The sequence below is a fragment of the Fusarium falciforme genome, chromosome 12, assembly GCF_026873545.1.
Source record: "Fusarium falciforme chromosome 12, complete sequence".
In the NCBI taxonomy this organism is placed as follows: domain Eukaryota; kingdom Fungi; phylum Ascomycota; class Sordariomycetes; order Hypocreales; family Nectriaceae; genus Fusarium; species Fusarium falciforme.
This window is the reverse complement of record NC_070555.1, coordinates 2,030,419-2,043,088: the sequence shown is the minus strand read 5'-3', so window position 1 is coordinate 2,043,088 and position 12,670 is coordinate 2,030,419. Positions and strand designations below refer to the sequence as shown.

At 51.3% G+C, this 12,670-nt stretch overlaps 4 protein-coding genes across 4 annotated transcripts; 1 reads left to right on the top strand and 3 right to left on the bottom strand.

The window, feature by feature from the left end:
• Positions 1-990: 990 nt before the first annotated feature.
• Positions 991-3,300, bottom strand: NCS54_01442200 (Hypothetical protein; the record flags this gene model as incomplete). The annotated part of the gene is made up of 3 exons (XM_053159573.1): positions 991-1,694; positions 1,752-1,977; positions 2,179-3,300. The coding sequence occupies 3 exons, from the start codon at positions 3,298-3,300 to the stop codon at positions 991-993; spliced, it is 2,052 nt and encodes a 683-aa protein (XP_053015548.1).
• An 895-nt stretch (positions 3,301-4,195) lies between these two features.
• Positions 4,196-5,548, bottom strand: NCS54_01442100 (FAD-binding-3 domain-containing protein; the record flags this gene model as incomplete). The annotated part of the gene is made up of 1 exon (XM_053159572.1): positions 4,196-5,548. The coding sequence occupies one exon, from the start codon at positions 5,546-5,548 to the stop codon at positions 4,196-4,198; it is 1,353 nt and encodes a 450-aa protein (XP_053015547.1).
• A 1,993-nt stretch (positions 5,549-7,541) lies between these two features.
• NCS54_01442000 (Hypothetical protein) lies at positions 7,542-9,076 on the top strand (the record flags this gene model as incomplete). The annotated part of the gene is made up of 2 exons (XM_053159571.1): positions 7,542-8,174; positions 8,222-9,076. The coding sequence occupies 2 exons, from the start codon at positions 7,542-7,544 to the stop codon at positions 9,074-9,076; spliced, it is 1,488 nt and encodes a 495-aa protein (XP_053015546.1).
• A 116-nt stretch (positions 9,077-9,192) lies between these two features.
• Positions 9,193-11,114, bottom strand: NCS54_01441900 (MFS domain-containing protein; the record flags this gene model as incomplete). Its single annotated transcript, XM_053159570.1, has 9 exons — positions 9,193-9,507; positions 9,559-9,922; positions 9,977-10,302; positions 10,353-10,557; positions 10,603-10,651; positions 10,699-10,827; positions 10,876-10,929; positions 10,977-10,986; positions 11,037-11,114. 9 exons carry the CDS (start codon positions 11,112-11,114, stop codon positions 9,193-9,195), a joined length of 1,530 nt encoding a protein of 509 aa, XP_053015545.1.
• Positions 11,115-12,670: the final 1,556 nt, after the last annotated feature.

Below are 12,670 nucleotides of genomic sequence, written 5' to 3'. Positions count from 1 at the left end.
TTCAACGCCTGCATCCGTATGATGATTAGAAATTGACCCCTGCTTTTGCGTACGGAGATAAGCCTACTTCCAACGGATTTGATCCGGGGTTTACTTACCGAATGACTCAATTGAAGACGTGAATCTCAAGACGGTATTCTCTTGTCAGAACGCACGATCGACTGGGGGTCAGATGAACCCCGTAAATCTCATCGACCAACTACCGTACGAACTGACCAACCGGATATTACAGACAAGCGGAGACGACCCACACGTCAGCGGGAGCTTATTTGACAATGCGCTAGAGCAACTTTGCCATATGGGTGCGACTGCGAACCCTGCTCCGACAGGATGACACGCAGTTGAGGCTTTTCCAGTGGAATTATCCTTGGTTTTGATTCTCACTCAGATGGCGGTGCACTTAGCAAGGTATTTTGGCGAACATTCAATGATCTAAATTGATCTTTGATGTGAAGAAGAGCATCAAGTATGAAGCAGCCGCGCAGAAGCATCGCCCCGGGGTTGGTTGGGCAGGAAACATGCGGTAGAAACATGTGTTAATGTGAGGAGAACTAACCAAAGTGTTCATCCTAAACTTCACCATAAGTATTGAATCGGGATTCTGACCAGAAGGTTCAGGAATAGCCCGAGCCTGGACTCTATGGACGTTGACAAACCTCCCTGTACACTGCCGTAGGGTAAGCATGGTCAAGGTGGTTGCACAACTTCGATGAATTATGCTGAGACATAGAAATACCGTAGTACCCAGACTGTTAGTGCGCCAAGCGCCCCCTTGGTTGAGCGATGGTGGTCCAGGGCTGGAGTGGCTGTTAAAGAAATCGGTACCTCACTAATGAATGATGTGCATAACTTCATGTGTTCTGAATTGATCTGCATAACTATGCCAATCAAATTCTGCATAAAATGCGTGAGCACTCTTCGCCTGTTGCTCAAACCGTCGCCCAATGCTCGTTGACCAACCCGCCCCCACACCTAATCAGAAGCGCCCGTCTAGCTCATCTGCAAACCTACACGAAGCAGCTCACTGTACGAACTTTGCTGGTCTGACTCGGTTGTCCTCTCTCGACTGTGCCGCCGCCAGAACTCGTTGAATTCAGGGAATTGGGGGTTAGGCACATTCCTCGCAGAGGGCGCTGGTGTGTTGAATGTACCTCCAGAACGGTCAGTCGACGGTCGCCTGAGGGTGTCATCCTCGTATATGTCTTCTTCTTCATCATACACTGGCAGGTTGGTCGTGTTTGGTGAAGATCGCATCTGGGGGGTTGTGCGGTTTCGAGTGTGGCGAGGTGGTGATCTCCTGGGCGTATCGTCCCCGTAGATGTCAAACCCATCATCCACTCTCATCTCCTCCTCCTCCTCTTCCGACTCTGCCGCCGACTCTTCAGTGTCTCCATCATAAAACCTCCGCCTCTGTCTCCAATCTCGAAAATGGTACGTGCTCCTCACAACGCTCTCTCTTTCTTCCTCCTCTTCTTCCTCGTCGTCTGTCTCACCAGTGCGTGGGTCGTAACGGAAGTCGCCATGTTCATCTGTTTCATGCTCCTCCTCAAAAACAGCATGCTCGCCAAAGTCGGCACTCGCCTGCTCCAGAATGCGTTGAATCTCAGGGTGCCGAGAATGTTGCTGTCTCAGCGTTGCGTCCTCTGGAACGGCATCATCACTGATGGGGGTATCCTGGTGATCCGAATTGGCTGCTGCAATCATAGTTAGTGATGGTGCTCCAAGTCCGATCTCAACTGTTGATAACTTACTGGGGCTGGATCCCCGGCTCTCCACCGAAGGCGAGGGAGTAGGCTTGTCACGCCTGGTTAGAAAGTCCTCGACCTCGTCTTTGTATCGAATGGTCGAATCGGCCTTGTCGTAGGGTCTCATGTGACTAGCAGGGACAAAAGAAATCTCGTTTACGTTCGGGAACCTCCCATCTTTGAAGAACATGACTGGCCACAGCCTCTCCTTTACGCGAGCACCGCCATCTTCCTAGTCAGGAGCCCATCTAGGCTCGCTGTCTGTCTTTGGGTCAAACTCGTAACAGGAGGGCAACTGAGTGACCAGTTTGGTCTGGACGATTGCGCTCTGTGTGAAGCCCAGGCGTGGGCAAACCCCGAGCGGAAGTATGTAGATGGGATAAAGACCTTTGTGTTCCTGCCAACGAGTGGCACAGATGTCGCCTGGCTTTACCGTCATGATGTTGGCGGTGTTCCGTACCGCGGGTGGTCTGAAGCAACTTTTGCGGGCTCCATTGTTAGGTCGTCTGCTTCCACCAGGCTTCTCAGCATCTTTGGCTAAGGCTCGGTCGAAAATGGCGTTGTTTTTGGCTGCTAGTGCTTCATTGCAGCCCAGGACGAGTGTGCCGAGTTCCCGGACTGCCTGCTTATGGCCTCTCCCCATATGCTCATGGGCTGGAGAGTCTAGGTGCTTTGCAGCACCATGAATGGGATCCTTAGGGAAACGTTTTTCGTGCTCCCTACATTCCAAAATATACCAGGCGCCGCCTTGTGGCGGGTACCGGGCAATTCTGTACTTGGTTCGAGCCTTGCTACCCTGAAACACTTGATTAAACTCGATTGTTCGGTCGCCCGTCAAGGAGCCCCGGGGATCATTGTAGCGGGGTCTTTTCCGTTGTCTGTACTTGTCGGTTCTGGCGATTCTCCTCTTGCGACCGGCGGCGACCTCCGTCAAGTGAGTGTTCGATCGGGGGGCGAGAGGGGTGGGATCCTCCACGTCTTCAGGAACGTCCCATTCGTCACCACCAGGTAGCTCGTCGGCTTGATTGTTCTCTGGAGAAGGAGTGGACGCGTTGCTGGCCATGGACCGCGGTGTCGCCATGTCTGTCGCGGCGATGTAGTCGTTTAGGCCATAGGACTCCATCACCCATCCCCGGCCGAGGTCGCCAAAAACTTTCAACAAGTCAAGGAAGTATTGCTTCTCTTCCTCTCGACATCGTGCCTGGTAGTCGGCCTCGGCGTGTTCGACTATCTTTCGATTGGGCCCCCTCCGTAGCTCATCCTCGAGTTTCTGTATCTTGAGGACACGGCGTCTTATCCATTCCGACATGGTGTCGTCTGGTCTGGCGTTATTTGGCAGACCGCCCGAGAGTACCTGATGATACTCGACGTCCAGGCGCTGGACTTTTGCTCTAAGACATGCAAATCGTTCATCTTGCTGTTTGAACGGCGAATTCATGGAATGAAGGTTACCGTCGTGTCGTGCTGAGAGTGAATGAACCTCTGCCAATCTCGCCATGGCCTTACCCCAGTCGCTGGTATCAGCAACCTCGACGGAACTCTCACGAGAATCCATCGTAATATTGTTAAAAGAGGTTCAAAAGGAGCTTTGGAGAGACAAGAGGATAGGGTCAAAGGCAAGCCGCCGATGGATTTCTGAGTGTGTTGAAAGATGAAATTTGCAGAAACCCAAGAGGTTGGAGAGGAGAGGGAACTTGAGTACCCGATCGGCGAGCAAGATCTTTCTTGCACATTTACCACCCAGTAATCTTCAAGCGGCTCATAGCGTCACTCAAAATCAGGCTTGAAGATTTAGTTGCTGCCGTGTAACGGAAGAGCTGAGAAGTGATATTGACGAGCCAATGAGGAGGCGGAGCCGAGAGCAAACAAAACTAGGGCATGCATCGTGGCTTTGGACAGAGCACACGGACCTTCTCTTTCCCTGGCCATTTTGCCTGTCTTCTCGCCGTAACACTGCTGATCCTTGTTGGGGGCCAGTCCCAAATGTTGGGTGTGAACTGAGCCTGCGCTCGAGGCTGTTAGGCTCTCCGATGATGGGGGATCAAGGAGGATGCTTCCCCTGCCCCTAGCAAAGCCTGACGAGTGATTCATCCTTTTTAACGGCTTAGGAACAATCAGTCTTGGCTAGTGGAAAACGAGAGAAAGCTGTGTTGCTGTCTTCACCTTAATATTCAACAGTCCTGTCAAGACTTCTGTGTTGTCACTGTTTGTTTCCGCATCGGCCAGCCTACGCACATCTGGATGCATCTAGGTATCAGCCCCGCCCACATCCATGCCCAGTCGTATCACACACACATGCGCCCTGACGCCTGGAAAACGAGGCTTTGACTGAAGATGCATTGGACGTTCAATATATAACACGGGAGTTGCCAAGTGACAACCACTCTATTCAAAACACAAACGCTATAGAACAAAGTTGTAACCATGCGTAACCCGTCTGACACTCTTCTTCATTGCGGGATGGCATATTGCCACCCGACGTTACCGAGTGGTAATTCCGTTGCCCTGACAAAATCCAAAACTCTTGCTTTCCTGATGTGAGGCGACGTGACAAACCGCGCCACAAACCTGGCAACAAAGTTGTTTGACAGAACAAACCGACTGAGGAAATAGTATAGCCCACTCGCCCAAGTCTGTAACCTTGTAACCAACGCCGACTGTTTGTAGTCCTTTTCCACCGCCTCCGCTCTGTCGCTCTGATACTGTTCAAACACCTTTGTAAGAGTGGTGATGTCGGTCTTCCCGTCTGCAACAGCTTGGTGCAGCCCATTGCACAACACGACAACATCCTGGATCCCGTTGTTGAGGCCCAAGCCGGCGTTGGGCGTAAACTTGTGACAGGCGTCTCCCGTGAGGACGATGCGTCGGTAGCTCCAGTGTTTCAGGATGCCCTCGCCGAGATCCGACATGCCCCATGTGAACCGCTCTTTGACGACGTCCTTGACTTTGAGGGTCTCGGTGACTGGGAACTCGGCTAGCTTGGCCGCTACCTCCTCAACTTCCTTCTCTGAATATGATCGTAGGGCGGTTGTCGGCTCAGACTTGTCATACAGTAGAATCCAGCCCCTTTCGCGGCCAGTGAGGTACATTGCCGATTGGTCCTTGCTTGTTGTCTCAAAGTTGGCTCCTGGCTCAGAAGGACGCGGGAAGCTAGCCCACAGACACTTGTACACGGATGTGAACGGCTCCTTTGGGTCCCAGACACGATGGGGCTTTTCAGAAAGAGCAATATCTCTCATCCAATTGCGAGTGATGCTGTGCACGCCGTCGGCGCCCAGGACAATGGAGCCCTCGTAGATGCTGCCATCATCGGAAATTACGCGCACACCCTCGTCGATTGAGTCGATGGCGATGATCTTCTTGTTGAGAAAATACTTTGACTTGGCTTCCTCTGGCAGATTGTCGTATAGAACTTGGACGAGTTGGGCGCGGTGAAATGCGACCAGCCCAACACCATGACTGCGAAAGTTAGCGCGGTTCGCCGAGATGGACATCGGAATGACATACTTTTGCTTCAGAAGCTGTAGCTCCGTACCCGCTTTGAACTGATACCCATTCAAGAGAAAGCCCTTCGTGTTGAGCAATTCTTCCCCAATTTCCATGAGTTTATCATAGAGTCCAAGTTGGTGCATCACCCTCATGTTATGGGGTGCAAGGACCAGGGCTGCTCCAAGATCGAGGACGACATTCTGGCGACGCTCCAGGACAACAAAGTCGATACCAGCCTTGTAGAGAACATGAGCTGCCACCAGACCAACTGGACCACCCCCAACGACGACGACCCTGAAGTTTGAGACAGCCATCGGGAAAATTGAGGTTTCGTGAGTGTGGGATCCCGGCGGATGACAAATTTGTTAGAGACACGATGATGTGATTGAGGGCCAAGATAGCGTCACACACAAATCGTGGACCTTTTCACTGAGCGTACTCCATCACCTTTTTATCTCCGAATCTTGTCCGGGAAAAGTCGCTATCTCTAAGAAGGAATCATTCGATTTGGACGATAATTATCGTGTTGTACAGATATCGTCAGAAGCGTTATTACAGGGAACCCTTTGCATCGCCTCCATCCAAACACTGGACACATTGAAGGGCCATCACTGGCTCCACTGCCAAGAAGACAGGCGCTGCATTATACAGAATGCAGGAAAAACGGCGGAGATCGGGCCCTGCTTTCTCTGTCGTGGCCCGCCCGTTAATTGACAACTTTACGCAGAGTGAGCCAACTACCCATACTCAACGTGGACCATGGCGGATGCGATGGGTGTCGATCTTCACTCGGCAATTGAGCTCCACTCAACGCTTTTGGGCCCAAAGACGGCTCGGGATGGATGCGGAAAAGGCTTGCTTGCCTGTGTGCATTGCTCGAGAGGCCATGTGGCCCGTGGAGTCCCTAACGGAGAGCCGAAATTGGACAAGAGCAAGTACTGGCTTGGAGGCTCGCGGCAACTTCCATGCTGCACATTTCCTAGATTTGGGCGAGTTGGAGGATAGTCTCCTGGATGGTGACATGCCCAGTTTGTGGATCCGGGCCGGATCCGGTCTGGTCAACGCCACGGCCGAGACAGGAACGCAGAGGCTATTTAGACCAACGCCTGGATTAACCTCCATACCGACCGGCTGGCTGATTTAAATGGGGGGCTTGGTATGACAGCCGAAGCCATTGAGACTTCGAGTAGGGGTCCTCTTGCCAAGGTTGGGGATTCTTCCGTCAAGCATTGCCCTTTGAGAGCCACTTGAGATCTTGTTTAGAGGTTATGTTGACTGGTATGTCCATTATTCTTGATGTTGCTCTAAGAAAGGTTGTTTCAGAGAAAAGAGTCACGTAAAAGGTGCACATTATACAGGACGTAGAGCACTAGAGGTGGCTTCTCCAGGTTTAAAGCATTCACGTTAGTCCCCGCAAGTGTAGATTTAAGCATCTTTGGGAGGAAATAGACTTCCTCCATCATTCTATCGATCTTGAGAGTCGCCATGAGCTAGGAACTGTACTAAGCCCCGCAATATTTCCCTTGGAACGCACAGTGACAGCGAGTTTAGTTCTAGAAAGAAATCGAATGATCATGCACAGGACGAATGGAGGAGAGGATAGGTGACATACTCATCACAATACACTGTTCAGTGAGCTCAGAATGCCCATCACTAGAATCCTGGGAGGTTGATGAAGAAGTCAAATCCAAGGACCAAGTCAAGCGAACCCTTGGATGGGAGGCTTCTGTGTTATTTCTCCCCGCCTTGTTCGAAAAGACCTGCTCCTTTGAGAGCCGCGGAAACTGCCGATGCTGTTGCGCTCCGCGGTAATCTCAAGAACTGTGGCACAGGATAGCGCCAAGAGCATGCCTAGGAGTGACAGACCCTGGACTGTGAATGTTGGATTTGATCATACGATTCTGGTGATAGTGAAGCCTTAACACAGATGCAGAGGGCTGCGGGATCACCCGTCTGCTTTTAGGTCGAGTGCTAGAAGCCTCAAGCGAATAGCGTTGAGGGAGGATGAGTTTGAGCATTACAAGGCCTGAAATTCGGACCTGACAAGTCACATTTCGATAGTCTGGCACTAGCATTAAGTCCAAGGCGAAAGATGTGCCGGGAGCCTGGACCAGGGACGAGCGTTCCAAGGCGGACGAGGCGGTTGAGTTCTCGAAGCGCCCAGGCCGTTCTGTTTCCGAATCACTGGGCAACTCATATAAAGTCAACGTCAAGTTCCTGTCGTTTGAGTCAATCTCAGCTCAAGCAATCAATACATCACTACAACTCAACCAATCTTCACAGTAACTACACCAAACATCTCCTGCAATGACCCTTACTTTTATTACTATCTTTTGGTTCACTGTCCAACTTGCCCAAGCTGGCCTGCTCAAACGAGACCCCGTCGTCAACTGGGCTTCTGTCGCCAGCTCTCGCGGTGACAAGTTGCCCGACTTTAGCTACTGCGGCTATCGTAACTCAGACTCGGCCCTTCCGACCATCGGTAACGGGAACATCGTCCTTGCCCTTCCGACGAAGGCGACCGATGATATTGGCCCCTCTCTTCAGCAGGCCATCAATCAAGCATGGCAAAACGGTGGAGGCACTGTTCGCATCCCAGCGGGCAAGTTCTACATGACGGCCGGCATCCAGTTGTACAGCAATGTCATTGTCAGGGGCACCGGGCAGAAAGACACAACTATCGTTCTCAAGAGAAAACCTACCAAGCCCGTATTCACGCTTGGCAGGTTCGGCATCGCCCCCAAGGCCGATTTTGGATACAGGTCCAGGATCACCAACAGCTACGTGCCGGTCCGGGCTTCCACGGTTACAGTCAAGGATGCATCTGGATTTGTGGTCGGACAGTCTGTTTACATCGCTCGAGCTGTGACAGAGTCCTGGGTCAGAGCTAATGGAATGAGTGACTTGGTCAAGAATGGCAACCACCAAGAATGGATATCAGTAAGCTATTTCTACCCCGGGACAAAGCAATGCTAATGAGATGGCAGGTGGGAACTCAGATCATGGCGCCAAACATCATCAAGACCATTAGTGGCAACACAATCACGTTCAAGATCCCCCTCACGGATAACCTCAATTCGGCGTACATGAAGGCCGAAGTCCGGGCTTACACCCCACCAGAGCCGACTTCAGAGATGGGAGTCGCGAACCTTCAGATAGAAGCTGGCACTGATACCTGTTCCGGAATGCGCCTGGACTACACGACTTGCAACTACGCTGCAGTTAGGTTTGCGTCTTGGACAGTTGACAGTTGGGCCAGTGGATTGAACCTCACTGGCTTCAACAAGTTCTTCGAGATTCAGAGAGACGCGGCTAGGATCACCATCCAGGACACAATCATGGATCGGAACAAGGACATTGAGGGAACATCTCTGCCTTCTGATATTGTGCTCAGGGGTAGCCAGGTTCTCATCCAAGACCTTACCCAAGTTGGGCTCGACACAGCCAGATCCTATACGGTCTCCACTGATGCCTTCACTCCGGGACCAAATGCCGTCACCCGCTACGAGACAGATTCTGGTGACCAGAAGTTCGAGCCTTTTGAGCGCTGGTCCACTGGGTTGCTGGCTGAAGACTCTTCGGCGCCAACTAACTTCGGGAACAGAGGCACCACAGGCCGCGGCTGGGCCGTCAACGCCGGTGTCGGCTGGAACTTGCGGAACGACGTGAACTTTGAGTCACCTCCACTGGGGATAAACTGGTGTGTCGGCTGCGGAAGCCCTGGTGACTCGAATGGGAATGCAACCTTGATCCAGTCTGGTAATCAGGTGAAGCCGCGCAGCCTGTTTGCAGCTCAGCTTCAAGCCCGGGGTGTGAACTGGTATGATAGGGGAGGTGATTGATGCGGAGGAGGATTTAATGCTACACATTCCCGTAGTAACTATGATCCTGAATCCAAGATACTTGTCAGAGATTGTACCCATGACAGCACTTTGCACCCCTTGCCTGATTGAGGCATCTAAGCCTTCTCTGGCTGTGTCGCCTCCAGATCACTTCCATCACCCTGAGCTTTGACGGCTCTAACCTGCGCGACTTCTCCACCTGGAGATGCCCTAATGACCCTTCTGTGATTAGGATTCAGCCCCATCATAATCCGCGGCTCATCAAAGAACATCTGGTCAACCTCCTCAAGAGTTCGTCCCGAGGTTTCGACACCAAAAACGTAGGCTACTGGCACAAACAATGCGCAAATGATAGCCCAGATCCAGAAGAAGTTGCCTCCAATGTTGTTGATTCCGATGGGCGTGACCATGACGACGACAAAATTACTGATCTGCAAATTGTTAGTCTCTTCGCCATGTGGTCGGATTGGCGAGGCGCTTACCCAGTGACTAAAGACTCCAATAGCGGTCGCCTTGTTACGAACGCGAAGAGGTTGAATCTCGGCAGAATACGACCACGAAACGGGGAGGAAGCCTAGAACGTAGCAGTCCAGGTATAAGAAGATGAATGCGACCGCAGCTGCAGCGTCGGCGGAGCGTTGATGCTGTAGGGAACCCGAGATGATGAACAAGCAGACGGCGCAAGCACCTGATGAGAGCATGATTGTATTTCGGCGGCCGATCTTGTCGATGAAGAAATATGGCGGTGTTGAGAATATGGCACATTGGGTGAAGGCGACGCCTGCGAGGACGAGGGATACAACTTGACTGTATCCGAGGAATGTCTGGAGGATATAACCCAGGTAGCTATGGTTGTTAGATGAGGCACTGTGAAATGATAGGAAGGACCTAATAACTCACTAGCTCAGCGAGTTAATGCCACTCCACTGATTCATCAGGTATGGTCCCATACCCAGCAACACGCGCTGGAGGTTTCGCGACTTGGTGTTGTTGCGGAATATCTCATGCCAGGCAGCCTCTCCGGCTTCTTCTTCAAGCGCAAGAAATTTGAGAATCTCCGATAGTTGGCTTTCGACTTCTTCACTGTCGAGTGGCTTGTCCAGAACTCGGGAGATAAGATTGCGAGCTTCCTCGACGTTGCCGGTCTTGGCCATCCACCGAGGGCTCTCGGGGAGCCATAGACAGAGAACGAGGACGACTAAAGAGAAGAGAATTTGGCAGGCAATCTGAAGGCATATTAGAAAATGCGTATCTTGCATGCGGTGAAGTATCATACCGGAAATCGCCATTGCATTGAGCTCTCGGCGTACAGAGTGCCTAGACAGACCCAGCTGGCGATTGAGATGCCAACCACGATCAGAGCAGATTGAACAACGAGAAGCGATCCTCGATTATGTGCTGGAAGGGTTTCTGACTGCAAGATGGGTACTGCAACAGTGCTGAGGCCAATGCCAATGCCAGCGATGATTCGAGCGACGAACCTAATCAAGTCAGTATTAGGCTATAATCGTTTGGGTTAAACTGACATTTGAGCATATGAATAAGAAGCAGCCTGGATGATAGCCCCAATAATTACTGGTACAGATGAGAATTGATCTCGCAATGTCTACTTCGCGTCTTACCGATGATGTTGGCATAGATGATGGATCGCTTTCGTCCGATTCGTTCACCAAACAAAAAGGCACTGACGGCACCAAAGGCACATCCAACATCGTAGATGGCAGTAACCAAGCCGCTCATTGTGGAGTTTGCTATCTTTGTTCAGTACCAGCAAGTGCAGGTGATGAGACATTACTCACGATTTCCAAGCATATTCTGGAACCGAGTCCCGGCCAGGATACCACCAAATAAGCCTTTACATCGTTAATGAAGGTTCATGCTTGAGAATTACGCACAATACCTTGATCATACTATAGATTAGTCAGTATCGGCTCATTTTATACATCCTGAATTGCCTTACTCCAAAAAGCAGAAAATCGACACCCGACGTCAGTAGAATGACCGTCACAAGGGCACGGCCCCTTAGTTCAGCAACCATGATGATATCAGTATTCACTCGGATGTCTTTTTGCTGTCAAAAATCACAAATACCAACCCGGAGAATCTTAAGAAGATCGTCGTCTTTAATACAGCTCGTTCATGCAACCCCACCATATCTGCAGCAACCCTGCTCTGAAGGATTCAGCCTTCGTTTGCGTCATCAGTGTCACAAAGCACGATGTCATGGAACATGTCCGTAGCCGAGATATCTGTAAAACAGGACAGGCGTCGTCATAGGCCGTCTGCAAGACCGGTGGAGCTTATCGCGGTTCGCGAATCTAAAGCTTGACAGCACGCCATGTCAACGTTTTGGCTACCACGTGGGTTTAACCGCGGATTCGGGACAGACAGGTCTAAGAATGGTTAGGTGGCTGTCGGATGTGGTGTTGTAATCGGCTGATATTGGTTGAGCTTGATGCCTTGCGGAGCCGCAGTGAGTCAAGGGTTGGGAAACGGTTGGGTTACATGACTCTTGGGAGGGAACATATCAGGAGAGATGATAAATCGAAGGATTTACTCTAGGACACTATTTGCTTGGCTTCCAAGTTGCGTTACTCGCGTATGGATGGACAAGTGGGTATAAACGTCAATGAGATCTCTCTATGGCAACGAACAGATAAGAGTCGTGTACTGTCATAGCACAAGTCATCGAAATCACGATATCATTGGGACTCGTCGAGTGACTGCTGGTCAAAAATCAAACGGCGTGTGTAACATTGCAGTTATGCAGAAGCCGAGCGAGTTAAAAAAGTAAATGCCAAGATTGGGGTTCGAACCCAAGAATCTCTCGATACTGTGGACCCATGTTACTGGGAGTAAGCTTAGCTTTCTTAAGCACAGCGCCTTAGACCACTCGGCCACCTTGGCTATTTGGTCGCGAGCAACCCCGTATCCTGCTCCAATAACTGCTGACCCTTGAGATCCCTTAGTTGCACGGGTAGTGCGCTGACTTGCCCTTGCCGTTGAGGTTGTTCTCCCAGTTGCTGTGGGCCTCGTCGCCGCCGCAGACGGGTAGCCAGACGAGTCCAGGGGCACGGATCTCCATGTCGATGATGTCTGAGAGCATGTCGTTGGCATTGATGTCGGTCTCCTCGTCAGGGCGGGGGTTATTGGTCTGTCCGTTCTTGTACCACCAAGTGTTGAAGGCGCTAAGATGTCAGTATTTGCACTACTAGAATATGGGTAAGTGGATGTTACTTACGCAGTTGTGATGTCTTCCTCGGTGACACCACCCCACTTGGATCCGTCAAGCTCCTTGATGCCAGGGAGTCTTGTGAAGTCACGGCACTTGAAGCCAGTGAAGAGGTCTTCGTTGACGCAGTTGTCATTTCCTTGAGCACCCAAGAGATAAAACACCTCGTCAAAGCCACTGTCATCAGAGAAACACCAGCTCGGGGCGTCTCCAGGAACATGGTCGGGTCGGCCTCCGTCACTGCACTTCTTGCCTGAGCGCAGTAAGCTGAATAACAAGTCAGTGAGGGCAAGAAAAATTCCTACTTGATACTTACAAAGGTGAAGACTCGGAAGTGCCCACAGCCCAAGCGTATGGGATGA